Here is a 14202-nt window from a genome sequence, read left to right as displayed (position 1 = left end):
AGCTCCCAGAAGTAGAGTTTAGAGATGTAGTTACAGAGGGCTGTGAGGTAAGTGGAGACTTGAGGAATGCTGGCAAATAATACAAAATTCCATTTCAAAGGTAGAATAGGTTAAAGAGCGATGGGACACCATGTAGTCCCTAAAGTTAGAAACAGTGTAGTAGCTGCTGATAGAGTGCACAGATATTTTCATACAAGAATTGATTAAGTGTGTAAAATAATATACAGATTCATGACTTTATCTGGCCATTATAAAATGTGCACATATTTCAAAGCATGCTGTATATGACAAATATATATACAAATATATATACAAATATATATATATATATATATATATATATATATATAATTTATATTCAGTTCTAACAAAATGAAATCAAAACATATCAATATAGAAAATATCTGAACAAAACACATACTTTTCCTAGAAAATTCATTATTTTCCAACAAAATCAGTTCTTACCAGAATCTTAACTGGCTTCACTACCTTTCTAGTAATGACACCAGGGGCTCTCAAACGGATGGATTCCAGAATACACCACTTAATTAGAAGGAGCTTCTTCAAGTCATCTTCAGACACCTTAATCTTGTCTTTACCTGTGAAGAGTTTTTTTCAAGATTAAAGAAGAGATGAACTAGGGAGACCAGAAGGTAGAGTCTCGCAGGCGAGTCAATGCAGGATAAGCTCACCGACAAGGAAAGTACCACTGTCATGTATTGATTTTGCTGCTTTTCTCTGACAAGATGGACTGGCATCCAACATAGCTGTAACAGTCCTGTGGCTACAGGATGACTAAGAGGGTCCCTGTGTGGAAAAGGGTTTAGTTTTTTCTTGCCTCATTCTTCCTTGTCAAAATCCTCATTGTGCTAAAAGAATAGCAGTACGAAAGGAAATAAAACAGGCTAGTAAAGTAAATGTTCCAAAAAGTTCTGGACATGCTTAGCCATTGGGGAATGCAAGCAACATTTTCTTCAGGGGTTTGGAGATGGCTCAGTTGGTAAAGACTTACCATGCAAACAGGGACGTGCGATCAGATCTCCAGCACCTGTGGAAAAAGCTAAGTAGAACTGAATGTTGCCACTAGGAAAGCAGAGATGGAGGGTCCCTGGGGCTTGCAAGTCAGCCAGTCAAGCCAAATCAGTGAGCTCCAGGTTAGCTGAGATATCCTGTCTCAAAAGTTAAGGCAGAAAAAGCAATCGTAGAAGACATCCACCATCCTCCTCTGGCCTCCACAAGCAGATGAACAGAATGGTTCAGGGATTCTGCTGCCCTCTTTTGGCCTCCATAGGTACTGCATGCCATGGTGCACATACACACATGCAAGTAAAACACTCAAACACTAAAAATAAACTGTTCTTTTTTAAGTTCTGGAGATCATCATATTCCAAAGTAAGTCCAACTGTGGAAGATAAATATCACCTTCCTTCTTTATACACACACACACACACACACACACACACACACACACAAAACTTTCAGATTCCATCTCATTCCAGTAAGAATGGCTATTATCAGACAAGCAAATGAGAACAAACCTTGGAATGTTTATAGAGTAAGTAGAGCTCTTATACACTGCTGATGGGACACTGTACTGGTGCAGACACTACAGAGATCAGGATGTAAAGTCCTGATGAAACTAAAACAGAAATTACCATCTGATACAGTTATATGACTCCTGGGTACATTCCCAAGGAAATCTAAACCAGAACACCACAGAGATACTCATATGACCATGTTTGTCATTGCTCTGTTCACAATGGTCAAGATACAGAAACAGTCTAGGTGGTTATTCCTAGAATAAAGAAAATGTGGTACATACACACAATGGAATTTTACTCAGGTATAAAGAGAATTGAAATGGAATTCACTGGAAAATGAATACAACTGGAGATCACTGGAATTGGTAAGGTGGGTCAGCAATTAAGAGAACTTCTTGTTCTTGAAGAAGGCCTGGATTTGGTTTGCAGCATTCATAACCACCCATGACTTCAATTCCAGGCAGATTCAACATCCTCTTCTGGACCAGATATCCATATAGCACATATACATGCATGTAAGCAAACATACATACACAAAATAGATAAGTCATTTTTAAGCACTGGATATCATCATACTATGCAGAATAATACATAATTTAATAATAATAATGGGTAAGTGTAGCAAAAACTTAAATAAGAACAAAGTATATAGAGAGATATTTAGGTACAAAAACATCACAATTTCTTTGTATGTTAACCAAAATTGTAATTTTAAAAGAAACACATAAATACACACCATGTGATATAAAAACCTCCCTCTCAGGGTATCCAGACACTGCTGGGAATTTCAGAAGTATTGGGGGTGGGGCGTGTGGATGAGAGAGAAGGCCTTCTCTGAGGATCTTAGTGTTACATTTCTTTTAGAGGAAGGCCTTCTCTGATGAGCTTCAATGGAACAGCTCTCTTAGACCATCTTAGCTTGTGTACATACTTTTATTCTGGGTGGGTTTGTCTGCATATACTTTATTTGGGGTGGACCATGGGTATATATGGACCTTGAGGAATAGCAAGGAGGTTTCAAGGTAAATGAACATCATTGGCTAGAGTTTGAAAGTTCTATGAATGCCTCATTTGCATGGAGAGGCATTCTAGGAATCCCTGGTACTTCCTGGGCAGGCTCTTGGGGGTTTGGGGAAAGAGGAAGTTGAACTTGTAGGTCTACTAAGGACTACTTGACCTTCCCCAAGTAGAAGGTGTGAGGATTCAGGCTCCCCAGACAAGATCAGAGAGGAGGAAGCCCTGCTGGGAAAGGGCTCCATTTTGCATGGAGCTCAGAGAAGCTATCTGGTCATGACAGACTTCGACCTTAATTAGCAGATTCCCCCACAGTATCAAAACCGAATTAAGTTCTGCAATGCCCATTTGGTGTCTAAGGAGAATATAAAGTATCTTGGTGTACAAAGAATGCCAGTATTTTCCCTCTGGTAATTACAGTCTGCACATCCCTCTTACTGCACCTCCCATGGAATCTTGGCGACAGTGTGACCTTTGTTACATTACCAAGCCTGTTTGCCTGACTCAGCTGGCTTACATATTATAAAACTGGAACGGTGACTATATCTGCCTTATAGAGTTGTTGTCGGGGTGGTAAACATAAATGTAGATGTCTCCAAATCATAGCTGCCCAACAGCAAGAACTCAGCAGATCATTATGATTCCCTCTGCCCTTTGCAACTGTTTGTAACACTGGCTCCCACTCACCCTCAGACCAAAGGAAAGCATCCCACACACACACACCTGAGATGCTTTCCCAGACTACTCCAGTTCTTTCCCGACTCAGCGCCATGCCATGCTATCTTCATGGGTTTGATACAGGAATTAATTCAGCTCATATTTTTATCATGGGGTTCCCCAAGTGCAATAACATTTCATTTCCTTCTGCCTCTCATTCATTGGTGTACTTATGACCTAACACCATGTCTTGTGCATGGGAAGCACTCTCAACATTATTAGTGGTGGGATAAACGAACAGACCGACGGGCTGGTGTTTGAAACAGTGGAAGAGAAGACCAGTTTGAAAAAGCTGTAGCTTGTGTGTGTGTGCAATGGGAAAGATTTAGAGGCATTTAAATAATCTAAGGCAGAATGAGGGGAATGTTTAAGTGAAATAGAATTTAATGAAAACCTTGCATGTGGTGGACCCAAGGATTGACAGTTCTGGGAAATTCTCCAGTGATGCTACACTGCTGGTCTGGAGGCCACAGTTTAAGGAAAAACAAAACAAAACCCAGTGTCAGATTAAAAGAAATAGAAGGGAACCGTGCATATCCCACAGTGGGAGAGCACTGACCTACATGTCAAAGGCCCTGGGTACAGTAAATCTGTAAATAAACAAACGATCTTCTTGATCTTTATTTATTAAATATTCGTGTTTTTAAAGCCGCTCTTGTTACTATACTAATTTTAATGTTACCCCTCCTCTTTAAAAACAGAGGTAAATACACCCAAGGGGTGAAAAATAATGATTGAAATTATAGTCGGGGGCAGAAATCCCACGTGTGCGTGTTGTGAGCACACGTCACTCACCTCGCTTTGATTACCATCGATGTGTAAGAAAGAACTTCCCGTTCCTATGATGAGCCATAAAACCAGGCCATGCCTTCTCTTGAGTCTGACAGATTTTAATCCAGAAATTTTTATTAATTTAACATTTTTATTTTAATTTTTGTATTGGGGTCCCGAGCTTAGGCTTGGAGTCAGAAGCAATTACCCTGTAAGCCAACCATTTTATCTTTTTTAAAATAATTACAAAGGTGTCGACTCCCTCTAAGCAGTGGTGCCTAAGACGTCACTGGCCCAGCTTATATACCTACCCACCCACCAACCTATGTCTGTCTGTCTATCTACCTACCTACCTATGTCTGTCCATCTATCTACCCTACCTACTTCCTTATCTCTGTCTGTCTGTCTATCTATCTATCTATCTATCTATCTATCTATCTATCTATCTATCTATCTATCTATCTTACCTATCTACCTACCTTGCCCTTCCTTCCTTCCTTCTTTTCCTTCTTCCTTTCTTAATTTCATGCATCTCCCTTATGAAGCCGCAGATACGGGTGTGGTTCACTAACTGTGACGACATGCCAGACCCAGCTCACTGCTTTATTTTATAAAGTTTAGCCTTCCAATAAAAACATCAACACTCATCTGTGTCTGTTTTTTCCACTACAATGGCAGGTGAGAGAAGTCCACAGCAGAGATTTTTGTAGTCCATAAAATCTAAAATATAAGGCTTGGTATGGAAAAAGTTTACTCCTACGCACAGGGAAAGAGAAGAATGAGCTATTATTGGGTTTGCTCAAAAGGTCAGGTTGTATTCCAGCCTCTGAGTTTACAAGTGAGATAAATCCTGTGTGGTCTTCACTGCCTTACCAGTTCTATATCCAGGTCAAGTGTATGAGGCCTAGTGTACTATCTTAATAACCCTGTAAAATACATTTTATTAAGAAAATATAGATTACATGACCAGGGGACAAATAGACTTATTTAGAATGTCTGCTGTGATGCATGTGTCAGAGAGCACATGCCAGCAGATGTGTCGGGAAACCTGTTTCCTGACACTTGGTTTCTACATGTTCTCTTTTTGAAAAGAGATCTAAGAAGTTGTATCCTCCCTCCCCTTGGCCCCCAGCAGCCATTTCCTTATCATAGAGAGAGTGCTTCCCTCTCAGCCATCCTGCTTTTCAGTTGGCTTCATTTTCCCTGTGGTACAAGCATCTCCTGGGTACCAAACAGAAATGGCAAATAGGTAACATATGGTACCTAAGGGGAAAATCCCTTGGAATTCAAGTAAAGCACTGAAAAAAAATCTTCACAACAGATGTGTGCCTTTCTGGCTGTTTGCAAACCAGCCTAGCTCACGAACCACCCATCTATTTCCATGTATGTCTTCCTATGTTACTCAAGGAACTAAACTTCATGTGAGATGTGGGTCATAGCCACCTTTGTGGATTGAAAAATAACAAAAGCATATTATTTCCATTAGAAATGAGTTAGGTTGGTTGAGAACTTTGATGGTGAGGACTGGCTTTGAGGACTCGGTAATAGGTCAGCCATTTTTGATAACAGAATGGACCAAATGCCTGCAACTTCTGGTATCTCAATACATTACAAGTAACAAGAAGACACAGACAGCTTGGAGAGATTCTACATCAACCTGAAAGTGGTGGGGGAGCAAAACTTCTAAGATGCACTGAAGGGAAAAGAACATGAGGGAGGGGAAAAAAGGAGGAAAGAAAAGCCCGTGGATGGTATGGAATAAGAGATGAACGCCTCTCTATAGAAAGCCTGCAGTTAGTGGGGGAGAGTAGCAGAATGGAACAGGTATTGGACCTGCTGCAGTATACATGATGAGGTGGCAGCTAGTGATTTCTAGAGAGAGAGAGTGCCTGTGAGTGGCAGCAGGAGATAGGGGGTGTCCCTCTGTCCCTGGAACCCTGGTTCCTGGACTGGCCTTCTCAGCATCCTCCCTGCCATTTGCATGTTCTGCCTCCTTTTCTGCATTGGGCTGCCTTAGTGCTTACCACCCAGTTCACAGTTGTCCCAAGCATCGACTCTTCCTGTAAGTTGACTTTATCAAAACATTAAAAGCATGAGACAAGGGAAAGGCAAAGCTATACTGTGGGTGGAAACCTGCCATTCAGGCTCCATTCAGGCTGCCATTCAAGCTGCCATTCAGGCTCCCAGAGACTCTGCCTCAACTACGAGGTTATCAGTCACTGGCTGTAGAGCTAAGGCTCGCCCAGAAGCCTAAGGGCAATGGCAAATTGAAATAAGTGACGCTGATGATCAATTCTAGAACTCGGAGACCACAGACAGGTTTTAGACCAGTTTCTTCCTGATCCTGAAGACCATGGAAGACCTGTCAGCTAGCGCCCTTTGATAAACAGATATTGCAACAAGTTAGCAGGATCCTCTGGCAGGTACTCATTTCTCCCTGATTCCTGACTACAGACAGGATGTGACCAGCTACCGTTTCTGTTACCAGGCTTTTCCTGCCGTGATAATCTTTTCAAACCTCATCCAGGATAAATCCTTCCTCTCTGAAGTTGCTTTTGTGTAATATTTTGTCACAGCAATGAGAAGACAGTAACTACTACATCTCCCTGTTCTAACACATGGTATGTTTCTGACCTTCAAGTTTGAACTTGGTCATAGTGAAATTTCTGACCTCCTTTAGAGAATTAATAAAAACAAGTTTTTAATCCTGTGTTGCTATTAGACCATTTGCATTTGGAAACATTTTACATCACATTACATAATTTAGAACTGAAAACTTGTTTCTAATGGAAAATAGCTGAAGCTGTAGTGTGCAACTGTGTACATGGTACGAGAAACAAGCATTTTAATTGTATATTTATGGTTTCTCAAATACCAGTGTGATGTGGGAAGTATAAAGTAGCATTCCTAGACAAGAAAAAAGAAATAAAAGAAACATTCTGTTTTCAAACGTCTTTCTGCTAAAAAGACCATTTTTGTTAGAACTCTCAGAAATGGCTTTGCACCGGTACTGTTGGATTTTCAGTGCCCCTCTGTGGCTGTTAGTCCAGTCCGGTGGCTCTAAATTTAGAAAGTTCCACTTGAGAGAATTCCAAGGTAATCACCAGAAGGGCTGGAGGCCAACAGAGACCAAGACCACTCCAGAGAGCCCAGGAAAGGAGCTAAGGGGAATCTCAGGCAAAATTTAGAAGCCATCTGTTTAACTCTTGGCATAAATGCAATCAAATCAAACCTTAGGATATTTGAAACCAAATAAAATAAAGGATGGTTCTTATACTCATAACGTAAAAAAAAAAAGAAAGGAAGAAAGAAAGAAAAGCAGATGCTTTTAATGTATCATCCATTTAGTCATTACATGAAAGTCATAATTACATGAAGACTATAAACTATATTTGTTAAGTATAAATGGTAGATTTAAAAGTTGTTATTTCAGTTACTAACACACTACAAATGTGCTATGTATCTGATAAGTCTGTGCCCTGCCCAAACTTATGCCACATTTTATAAAATACTCATTTTTCAGACTTGGTCTTACCTCAAGAGATTCCAATATATATATTATATATCCCTGGGTGGACATGTGAAGAGTTATCTGCCTGCCATCACCCATACTGCATACACTGATAAATGGCTTATTTCTGGAAGTTGAAAGGGTGCCACCCTATGCCTTAGTTACTTTTTGTTTCTGATATATTACCATGATTGAGGTGAATTATAGAAGGAATGGTTTACCTAGGACCTGTGGTTCCAGAAGGCTAGAGTCCATGACCGCAGAACAAGGTTGTGCATCACAAAACAGCTGAGAGCTCACATCTGGATCCACAAGTAGATGGCAAGGAACATACTTGGAATGGCATGAAACTTCTGAAACCTTAAAGCCCACCGCCAGTGATACACATCCTCCAACAAGACCACACCTCCTAATCCTTCCCAAACAGTCCTACCAACTGGAGACCAAGTATTCAAACACATGAGCCTATGGGCACCATTCTGATTCAAACTACCATATGCTACAAATTTACAGAGGTGAACTGAGACTGTTGGGTCAGATGAACATATTAAAATCTTACTAAGGAAACTAGGTCCAAGAACTTGCCAGACACACCAGACCAAGGTAAGGATACAACTCTTTCACCTAGACCCCATTAAGAGGGGGCACACGGAACTGTGTGCTCTTGGCTCCACCCACTTGTCATGTGACCACCCATGTCAAGGACCAATAGTTAGAGATCTCCCAACTGCCCATAAGGCTTCAGCTTAGCTCTGCCCTCACTATTCAGACAGTCTCCCTTTCTGTTTGCCAGTCTAGACCAGCAGATGACCATTGTCTGCTCATTCCTTCACCTAGACCTGGTTCTAACAGCTCTGAAGTTGAATACAGTTTCATGTTCAGCCTGTGAGAGCTACAGTAGCCTGACCCATAATAACAATCAGTTCTCAACAGTTCTGTTCAGTTCATGTTTCATCTTAGCAATACAGACTCATAACATATCTGTGTTATATGTAGCCTAATCAGATGCTCTAAGACCTGAAGCAATGTTAATAATAGATTGGCTACTTAACATCAAAAATATATTACGGTCCTTCCTATACTCCAATACTCCAGTCTCAGACAAGTTAACGTGTCCAGTTGTGAGACAGGCCTTTCTATCAAAGATGGCCAGTGCACAAAGGCCAGTCTTCTATGGCCCTCTTTCATCTAGTGAAACTCTCATGCATATGCTTGTTTGTTTAAACCCCAGGCAACGAGATGTCCCTAAACCTTCACTCTGTATCACACCCTTCCCCTTCCTGATGATTACAAATTAGCCAATACCATCAGACTGTGACATCAAGTTCCCAACAATGGAGTGAGCCATAGGTCCCCACCCTGCATTAGAATACAATCTAAGTGACCTTACCAACAAGGTGTGCTCGCTCTCCCAGTTTAGGTCATTATGCATCCTTTTGCAAAAGTAAAGGTCTTCTAGAGCAACTTTGATATTGTTCGGACATCTGTATGTGCGACATCATAAGTATTCTGATATTCTCTTCCAACAAAGGGAGACATGTTAATGGTATCACAACTGTCTTTAAGGCAAACAAGAAGCTAATATCCCACAGATTTTCAAAGAAGAGCATGGAGTCAAAAATGCCAAAATCATAGACTTAGAGGATCTTGGACACAAGAGCCGAAGACAATTTATGAGGATATAAATAACTATAATACAAGTCTCAGAGCAGAGGATTCAGGCATCAGTGGGATTCATCTGCTTTCACTTGTGGCTGGAATTTATATAAGCCTAGAAGGGTGGGTAGGAGTCACCCAGGCAGAAAGAAAAGGAACAGATTCTAAAATAAATCATGAAACTATAATTTCTCGGACTTAAGAAAAAAAACATGAGTCAACCAGAACACCAAAAGAGGACTTCAGGATAATTCCACTGCTTTTTTTTTTTCTTCATATTTTAAGTCCCCTTCCTCATACAAATAGATACACATATAACAAATATATAGAAGAAATATTTCTTTAGTCCTAATATTAGGTAGCTAAACAGACATCAGCCATCTTGGAGTACATTAACCACCTGTTTCCCTGGTAGCAGGAGAAAAGGAAGCATCACATTTTCTTTTCTTAAGATTGAAAATGCCGTGTGAAAAGGTGGGCTTTCATGAGGCCTAGTGAAGAAAATCTAATTCCTATTGGCCAGGAAAAAAAAAAATAGATCTAAGTGGAGACATGCCATTCTGATCCATCCAAAGACTAAAACTTTACATACCATTGTCCTTTTCTCTTAGAGGTCATTTAACACCTGTCAATCACCTGGCCAGGAGACCACGCCTCCAAACAAAAAAGAAAAGAAAGAAAACAAAACAACCACCGCCAACAACAACGGATTCGCTGGAAGACAAGACAATGGAATGGAAGGAATAATTATAATTGCCCCTTAAGGAGAAAATAATCTTTACGCCCCCCCCCAAGCCTTCCCTCAGGGAAGCTGTATCCAGTACTTTATTGATAAGTGTGCAAATGAATACTTCTCCCTCTTCTTTCACTCTCTTTTTCAGAGACTGGCCCAAATCCTAAGCCTCCCTTGACACTGTGACCTTTCTCAGTCTTGCTCTCAACCCCCTGCAGCTTCTCCAGCTGCCCTCACCTGCTGAACTCCTCATCCGACCTGAGCCCAGGAGACAGGACTTAAGTCCTTACCCATCTTCCTCCTCTCAGCTCTTGCCATGGCTTCTGTAAAGCTTGCCTGCTGGGCTCCTCTCAAACTCTAACAAAAGATGGTCCTCAATGTTCTTTCTGATTCTGCTTTTAAATTTCTTTTATCAGTTCTCCAAAAGGGAGCCTTGATTTTCTAGTGACACTGGAATAACAGTCTGTAAGAGCCTAACTAACTGTGGTAAGAGCCTGTGTTTCCACAGAAGGCGGGGAAAATGGCGGACAGCGGTGAGTCATCCAATTCAAAGAGCCAATCAGAAAGTAGATTGTGAGGTGAGGTTGGACAGTGAGATATTCCCCTGTTCCAGGCTCTCTGTATTCTGGGGCAGGTGTCACTGTACTGTCAAGAGAAGGGAAGGATGAAGAAAAGCACAAACCAAACTCCCTGGAAAGCTAAGGCTCCCATGCCTACACAGCCCACAGGTTCCTTCTTGACTTTTGAAATTCTGGGTGCTCACTGCTGTTTGCTTTTCTGCACAGAGGCAAACATTCTGTATTCATAGGCCAGCTTGCTTAAGACAGTTAAAGTTGAGGTGTGTACATTAAGGTCACTGTCCCTGAAGAACACGTGACACAACCTCTGAAAAGCAGGAGCTAGCATCACACCATCCTGCAACAATTCCTACCAAAATTGGGCCTAGGAATTTACTTCCTAAATTTTATAGTAATTTCTCAAAAAAAAAAAAAGCCTAATGAATAATTAACCCTCCATGTTAATGAGTGTATATGGTGTATTTGTGTGTGTGTGTGTGTGTGTGTGTGTGTGTGTGTGTGTGTTATTGTTTTCATTTGGACTTTTAATCTGGAATGAACTACAATTCAGAAACAGAGGACATAGGCTTGATCCAGATTGTGAGGGATAGTGGCCATGAAAAGCTTAGGTCCAGACATGGTGGTTCACACAATTAATCCCAGGAGACTGAAGCAAGCAGATGTCTGAGTTCAAGGCCAGGCTAGAACAGAGAAAGTCCCAAGTAGAGAAAAGCTTAGATCCAGGCATGATGGTACATGACTTTAAATCAAGAATTCAGGACATAGAATTATGCAGATCTCTGAGTTCAATATCAATCTATAGAGTAAGTTCCAGGACAGCCAAGCTTAGGCAGTGAAGGAGTTGGAAAACAGAAAGCTGGTGATAATGTAATAGAACAAGGGGCCATGTTCCAGCCCCAGCAAGCAGCAGAACTTGGCAGCTTTGGCCATGTGGCTCTGGCTTTAGAGACCAGAATAGAAGCAACTGCTGGGACAACTGATGCTGGTTAGCTGGAGCTAAGAAATTAGTGGTGATTAAGAAGAGACCTGCACCACTGAAGTGATATCTTCTGAGAAGTGTTTTCTGGGAGCACAAAGAAGCTGTGTCCCAGAGATAGTCAGAGATACCTCATGCTGCAGTTGGACTTGTTAATGTGTAAGAATCACCCAGGTGGTACTGGTTTTGAAGGCATAAAGGGGTGGGTCATGGAGAGCAAGCAGCTAAGGCTTGGCACAGTAAGAGGCCAGGGAAGGCTATTGGTGAAAGGTACAGCCTTGTTTGCAGTTGACAGCCCAGGACTGAAAGGGATTATGCAAAGAAGTTGAGGCTTGACACCATGAAGAGAGCCTATGAGAGGCTATTGGTGAAGTGTAGTTGTAGTGGAAGTCTCCAGCAATTTGGAGATGCTAGTTCTGTGGGATGATCAGCAAGAACAGCAGCAACAGTGAAGGAGAGTCAGACAGAGACTAGAGTGCTACAGAAGGCAGAGCTAGAGCAGTGACCCAAACCCTTGGGAGGAGCCCAGAAGATCATGTGTGAATCCCAGACATTGGAACAAGAAACTACAAAGCTGGAGTTACTTTGGATACCCCAAGATGTTTGAGATGCCAGAGCCATGGGATATCTGCTGAGGAAAGCTGCTAACAGGGAGTGGAACCAGCCCAGCAGAAAGAAGTTGTTGCCATCAACAAAGATGAAGGGAGTTGTAGATCTGAAGAGTGCTTTGACATCATCATGGAGATGCAGAGTCTGGAGTTTGCCCAGCTGGTTTCCTGTTTTGCTTTGGTCCAGTATTTCTTCACTATGATATTTTAGCGCCGTAATGTATATCCTGTGATGTTGGAAGTATGGGATCTGTGTTTTTGATTTTGATTTTTAAAGGGGTTACAGATAAGAGATTGTATGAATCTCAGAAGAGACCTTGAACTGTAGGCTCAAATTGTTGAGACTGTTATAGACTATGGGGCTTTTAAAGTTGGACTAAATGTATGAAGTTGGACTAAATATGGTCCCCACAAACTCATGTGTTTGAACAAGCCTGTGGGGGCCAGGGAGTGGAATGTGGTGATTTGAATATGCTTGGCCCATAAGAAGTCGTACTATTAGAAGATGTAACATTGCTAGAGAAAGTGTATCACTTTCGGGGTGGGCTTTGAGGTCTCACACATGATTAAATCTTCTCTTTCCTGCCTTTGGATCAAGACATAGAATCCTCAGCTCCTACAGCACCACACCTGCCTGGATGCTGCCATGCTTCCTGCCATGATGATAATGGATTGAACCTCTGAACCTATAAGCCAACCCCAATTAAATGTTGTTCTTTATAAGAGGTGCCTTGACCACAGTGACTCTTCGCAGCAATGGAAACCCCAACTAAGACAGCCCGTTATCATTCATGGATGTCTGCTTGGCTGGAGTCTTGGGCTGGGGTTCTCAGGCTGTTTGTTCCAAAAATGGCACCATCTTAGCCTTAGAGCTAAGAAGGAGAAAAAGATAAAATTATATATTTGGGCTGAAAAAGATGAAATTTAGGGTAGGCCAGATGAAACCTCTTGCTTTTGTAAATAGTTAGATACATGTTCAAGGCTGGTGACTGAGAAACACTGTTGCAATAAACATCTTTATAATTTATTGTGTCCTTGGCCCAATTCAACTTATACAGGACAGACTAGCAAAGGAGAATGAGCCTTGTGAACAATTTTCTGTATGATATGCATTAGCCTCTAAATCCCCACATTAGATTCAAGATATCAAATTTCAAGTGGGGATGGAGACTTTTTAATAAACTAAGTGTCCTGTGTCCATAACTCCACTGGAGTAATCTCGGCTCTATTACTTGAATTTTTTCTTCATTATTTGGGGCAATTTGTCACACAAAGGACCGAAAAGATTCATTCCAATCATAACTCTGGGTATCAGCCATAGAGCCCTGGCTAGCTGGAAACGAGTAATGAGTAAGATTATTAAGTCAGCCGAAGAGGCATGATGGAATCTTTCAGGAATGCTGTTATTGGATGGCAAGAGCACAGGGACAATGCATCCAAGTGGAGAGAAGCTGAGTTATCCTGCAAGTGACACTGGACCACTAAGCTTGGAGTTAGTGCAAATGTTGAGATGCACTGAAACAGGACCAGTGAGCTAATGAAGCCAGCGAGGGCAGTACCATGGACACCTAGAGTGTTACCCTGGGGCTGGGCTTCATTTGGCTTTTACTAGTTTGCTGACATGTTTATATTTATTACCAAAGGCCATCCTACAGTGTCAGTATGCTCCATCGGAATCGTGGTGCAACCACGATCCAATGCAACCGAATCCAACCGAATGCAATGGTACCCAAAACAAACAAGCATACAAATATTATTGACTGTGGGTAAGATTTCTCTTGTTTTCAAAGTCACAAATTTCGTGGCCAATGGTATAAAAATTCACAGTTCTACTTCTGAATCTAAACCAACAGACTTTTTTTTTTTTTTTTGAAGATTTCCTTTTAGTTTGTTTGTGTATGGGTGTGTGCACATGAACTCAGGTACCCACAGCATCCAGAAGAGGGCATTGCACACCCTGGAGTAGAAGTTAAAAGAAGCTTGTGGATCACCTGATGTGGCAGTGGGGAATGGTAACTCTCAACTTCTCTAAGGGCATGGAGGGCTCTTAACCACTGAGACTCCTCTCCAGCCCCCAATTGGACAATTCTGCATGCA

At 41.5% G+C, this 14202-nt stretch overlaps 1 protein-coding gene across 2 annotated transcripts in view; it reads right to left on the bottom strand.

The window, feature by feature from the left end:
• Positions 1-14202, bottom strand: part of Cyp39a1 (cytochrome P450 family 39 subfamily A member 1) — a 74475-nt gene that overhangs the window by 27261 nt on the left and 33012 nt on the right. Inside the window, exons 8-9 of one of the 2 annotated variants that reach the window (XM_034521098.2) lie at positions 1013-1048; positions 466-599 (exon numbers count right to left, since the gene is read on the bottom strand). In XM_034521098.2, coding sequence (XP_034376989.1) covers positions 466-599; positions 1013-1048 — 170 coding nt within the window. The remainder of the gene's footprint in view (positions 1-465; positions 600-1012; positions 1049-14202) is intronic. The other variant, XM_034521099.2, reaches the window with a different exon arrangement.

The sequence above is a fragment of the Arvicanthis niloticus genome, chromosome 17 (genome assembly GCF_011762505.2).
Source record: "Arvicanthis niloticus isolate mArvNil1 chromosome 17, mArvNil1.pat.X, whole genome shotgun sequence".
NCBI lineage: Eukaryota > Metazoa > Chordata > Mammalia > Rodentia > Muridae > Arvicanthis > Arvicanthis niloticus.
Note: the sequence above shows the minus strand (reverse complement) of the source record. Positions and strands in the feature narration are given on the sequence as shown.